The sequence below is a fragment of the Pelodiscus sinensis genome, chromosome 22 (assembly GCF_052426305.1).
Source record: "Pelodiscus sinensis isolate ZL-2025 chromosome 22, ASM5242630v1, whole genome shotgun sequence".
In the NCBI taxonomy this organism is placed as follows: Eukaryota; Metazoa; Chordata; order Testudines; family Trionychidae; genus Pelodiscus; species Pelodiscus sinensis.
Genome location: NC_143073.1, coordinates 23,500,659 through 23,505,733, shown reverse-complemented (window position 1 = coordinate 23,505,733; position 5,075 = coordinate 23,500,659). Strand labels below are relative to the sequence as shown.

The window sequence follows — 5,075 nt, the reverse complement described above, 5'->3', positions numbered from 1 at the left end:
ACTTATTTCATTTTCCATTACTTTATATTAACTCTAATTTAAAACTATGCTTTGTGGTCATAAGAAAAGCCGAAGTTTCAAATATTAGTCTTAGACTTAGAAGCAGGGGCAGCATTTCTGATGCTGGGCAACCATATTTTCCAAAAAGTTAGGAGTAATTCCAGCTGTTGCACACTCCCGGGATAAAATAATTTATTTACTGGATGTATTTAAAGTAAAGTTTTTACCTGGTTTTTTGTTTGTTGCTTTGTTCTGTTTTCAATTGTTTTATTTTTTGGACAGTTCTATAAAAAAGGGAACTTTTAACTATTAACTCACAGAGAGTCAAAGTGAGGCGAGGCAGAGCAAAGCGGTGGGGTGTGCAGAAAAGCTTAGGAAGATGGGGAGACCTGAGCCTAGAGAGATTAACTCTCACAGTTGTCTTGGGGCTTTTCTGCACTTACCGAGAGATCGGCACTCTGGAAATCGATCTTCTGGGGTTTGATTTAGTAGATCTAGTAAGGACCTGCTAACTCAACCGCTGATAATGCCCCTGTCAACACCCATACTCCATGGGACCGTAAGGACAGCTCTGAGGGGCAGGGAGCAGGAAATTGGCTGGAGCCCCCTGTTGTGAGCTCTGGCCTGGCTGAGGGGTGACTGGTGGCTCTGAACCGGGCGTGTCTCTCCCTGGGGATGAGGGTGCGAGGGGAGGGCCTGGCAGGGGCTGCAGCCTGTCACAGCCCCACGTCCAACGGAGCGAGAGATTCACGTGCCTGCTGCCTGGCAAGGCCTGTCATGAGGCGTCCGGTGCCAAAAGGTGGTGGGGGCCCCCACGAATCACCCCCCACCCAGTGTCACTTCAGGGGCCTGCGCCCGGTCTGGTGCTTCTCAAGGGGCGAACGAGCTGCCATTTTGCAACAACGCGGCTGCAGCCCAGCTCCTGCTCTGTGGTTGCGGATGTGGGCCACCGTCTCTGCAGATGGTTTCTCAGACCCTGCGTCATGAGCGGGCCCAGGCTGGGACGAGCTGTTTGAGGCTTGCACGGAACTGGCCGCCTTTGCAGAGCTGCCTTCGTGAGCATCTCCTACACCAGCCAAATGCGCCCCACCCCCACCCCCACCCCCACCCATGCAGCTCCCCTCCGGAGAGGACAGCTCCCAATTTTCAGGCTCTCCAGGGTTTGCAGTTTGACTCAGTGGCTCTCAGCACCCCGACTATGCAAATTGTCTCAGCGTCCCTGAGCCCACCTCCTGCACTCCTCATAGCAGCCCCTCCCTCAAATTCTTTCTTGTCACCAGTATAAACAGCCTGCATGACACACCCCAGAGGTGGCCACATCTCAGAGAAAAGGACCCTGCAGACCAGTGGCTCTGAACCTGTCCCAATTCCTCTTCCCTTTGCAGGATTCTGACTCCTCCTGCGTAGCCCCAAGTTTCTCCACACTTCAGAACAACTTGGGCGCCAAATCAGAGCTAGAAACACAAGTAGATAAAGCAAACAAACAAAAATTAGAAAAAATAAACAAAATGGTTAAACATGTAAATAGGTAAGTTATTACCTTTGTCATTAAAACATTTAATAAAAATTGATACAATTTATATTAATATTTGCCAAATTTGTTCTATTAATTTAGTCCATTACTTTATATTAACTCTAATTTAAAACTATGCTTTGTGGTAATAAGAAAAGCCGAAGTTTCATATACTCCCATACTCCATGGGGCTGTAAGGAGTAAGGGAAGGTGATGAGAAAAATTGGAGTTGTGACTCTTAACTTTTGCACATTCGGGGCACTTCATTCAGCCGTATGGAGTAGAAATCCATCTCTCCGGTAGTGTAGACCTGGCCTTAAAGTACCGGCAGCAACAGCAAGTTTGGCAAACTGAAAATGCTATAAACAGCCGGTGCTCCCAGATTTGTCTCTGCCCCGGCTAAGCTCCTGGCCGTTAATCTTCCTCCAGGCCCTTCTCTGACCCCTCCTCAGTCACTCAGCACCTCTGTGGGAGAGAGGACACCAGAGCCTGACATGGGATCCCAGTGCCTGATGCAGCAGGGCGAGGGCCAGAGTCGGGATAGTCGATAGCCTAGTCGACTAGTCGCTTCCCCCCACCTTGCTGATCCTATCAGACAGAGGCAGCAAGGGGAGAGGAGGAGAGGGTGCTTCAGAGTGGCAGCACCGTGTGGAGTCTGGGCCAGACCCCGGACTCCCTTCAGCGCTGATGCTTTGAAACACCGCGGGGAGCACGGGGCCAGCACAGGATTGACTGAGTCCCCAGCTGTCCCTGTGCTCCCTGCTGCGCTTTTGCCTTGGAAGTGTAGCAACAGCCCTGAGGCAGAAGCGCCCTTATCAGCTAATCGAATAATCGATGCAATTTGCATCAACTATTCAATTAGCGAAATCATCAACATTTCACATCCTTAGTCCAGTGGGGAAACCCTCTCCCTGTGCCCCAGCGAGGTTCCTTGGGGACGGGGCCCAGGCTGTGGTTTGTGTGGCCTCTAGCCCAGCGCGAGGGTTTCCTTAGCGGCCGACTCCCAGCGGGTCTGGTCTTGTTCCCAGCTGGGAGGGGCTGGAGGGCAAAGTCCCAGCTGGTGTCTCTGCTCCTGAGTCCTCCCCCGGGGTGCTGGCTGGACGTGGCTGTCTCAGCCCCAGCTCCCCCTGGGGTGTTTCACCTGCTGGCCCCAGGATGTGGGAGCCAAATGCAGACACCGGGGTGGAGCCCAGCGGGGGGAGCTTGTGGTTCCCATGAGCTCTGCTTAGAGCTGTGGGAGCCGGAGGCCTTTCAGGCTTTGCAGGCGTGATCAGACCCAACCACGTGCTGTGATCTCCCCCACAGCTCCCTCCCCACAGAGATCCCCCCATGTGAACGGTTTCTTGTTGCTGGCTGGGCCAGTCTGGGTGAGCTGCAGGCACCGTGAGGGGACTTGGGACAGAGGTCGGCTCTGCGCCGCTGCGTCCCCCTGAGACACGGGTAAGAAATTGATGGAAACCCTCCGGTTGCTCATTAGATCTCATTCCATCCCCCCTCCGCTGTCCCCTGGATCTCCCTCTCCTGCTCTCCCCAGCTCCTCCCCTCATCACCTCTGGATGGAGCCGGCTGATATTATTTCCACATCCCATTGTCAGAGTTTAGGGTGCGGCACAGACTCCGACCGACTTCAGGGGCCGCCTCCCACCAGGAGTTGCACAGACCCTGACTGAGTTCGGGGTCCTGTTATACCAGGTGCTGCCCCAATCCACAGGGAGAATCAGTCCGTCCACAGCCAACTCACACTCTAAACAGGCAAATGGTCGGGGGAAACTGAGGCACGGAGCCATGATGTGACATGCCCAAACCCCCTGAGCATTTTAGTGGCAGAGTCTGGGATGAAACCAGGAGTCCTGACTCCTGGTCTATACAGCAAAATAGACTCTTGAAATATCCTTTAATTAAAAATAAAAATTTTGGCTTCTTCCTGCTCTCTTCTCCTTCTGGCATTTTGCCGGGTGGCTTTTTTATTTCACTTTCCTCCTCCTTGGAACATTTTCATCCCCAGAGTTTTCCATGTTGGGGGGAAGAAGGGCTCTGTGGGGATTTTGCCTGCTCCAGTAACTCACCCCCAAAATGCCTCAAACCCAAAAAGTCTGCTTCAACATGCAGAGCGGCGGGAGAAAAATTGATTTAAAAAATTCAAATATTAAAAAGATGAAAGGATCATTGATTAATTTCTTATATTAATCCAATGTGGGGATTGCCAGTGTTGTGTGACACAACGAGTAAGAGGATCATTTGGGAATTTGGGGAGATAGGGAGGTAGTGTATGTCTTTGTCTTTGCTCCCAGGTCACCATATTGCCTAGAAATCCAAGTTTTCAGCAGAAGCAAATGTAGGTTTTAATATATATCTATTTGATTTAGTTACAATCCCTGTTATTGTGTAGAGACTCAAACTGTTTGGGCTAAGGATAGACACAACAAACGCTGTATCTCGGCCGGGCTCAAACGAGACGACAATTTCCCCCCTCTGCTCACCTGGTCGTTCTGTTCTTCTAAGGAGTTTCCAGCCAATGGGGTCATTGGTCGGTCTGAGTTCAGCTCAGGATCTGGGAGATAATTAACTCTGCATCTGTCTCTCTCTGTCTTCTCCTACAGCCCTTTTCATTGCTCTTCCTTCCTTCCCTCAGAACAACATCGGCCCTGCCCGTTTCCTACCAACGCTGAGGAGAAACGGGGATACTATGATGGCAACTCCTCCAATAATAGTGCTCTGGATCCTCTTGCTGGTGATCTGCACTGTGGCCTTCCCCACCGGCTACGTCCTCTTCGTCACCGGCTGCCGTATGGAGAGGACGGCCAGCGTCGTATGGTTCCTGAACCGGGCCGTGTCTGATTTCATCTTCATCCTCTGCCTGCCCCTCAGATTCATCTTCATCTTCATCTTCATCCCTGACTTAGACTGGGCCAGGAGGCTGAGCAGCACCATCACCTCCCTGCACATGTTCTCCAGCGCCTTCCTCCTCACAGCCATCAGCATCGATCGCTGCGTCTTCGTGGCACGACCTGAGTGGGCCCAGAAATACCGCACGCCCTCCTTTGCTTTCTGGGTAGGTCTGGGCACATGGGCCTTATCTGCTGGGTTCAGCTTGCGGTACGGTGACCTCTGGGAAGTCGTCCCCGCACCTGCCAACACCAGCATGAATTCCCCACTGGGTGAAGGGAGGGTGAAGGCTGCTGTCACCATCCAGTTCCTGGCCGGGTTTCTGATCCCATTAGCCTTGATCTTGATCTCAATTGTCTACGTCGTTCACGCTGCCAGGCTGGGAAGGAACCGGCTGATTCAGGCCAACCAGCCGCTCAAGATCCTTCTCGGCTTGATCCCGACCTTTTTCCTCTGCTGGCTGCCATATCACGTCTTCTACTTCCTGCAGCTCTCAGCTATGCACCCTCGGCCTGCTCTGGAAATAGGAAGCACATCTGCTTGTGTCCTGACGTATGTCAACAGCTGCCTCAACCCTATCTTCTACATCACCATGGATGAGGAGTTTCTGAGGTACCTGGAAAGTGCACGCAACCCAGACACCACTGACCACACAGGGCCGGAGCCGGCTGACTAG

The 5,075-nt window shown here is 52.2% G+C and overlaps 1 protein-coding gene across 1 annotated transcript; it reads left to right on the top strand.

Moving 5' to 3' along the window:
• The first annotated feature begins 4,202 nt into the window (after positions 1-4,202).
• On the top strand, positions 4,203-5,075 carry LOC142819692 (chemerin-like receptor 1). Its single transcript, XM_075908236.2, has one exon. The coding sequence runs from the start codon at positions 4,203-4,205 to the stop codon at positions 5,073-5,075; it is 873 nt and encodes a 290-aa protein (XP_075764351.2).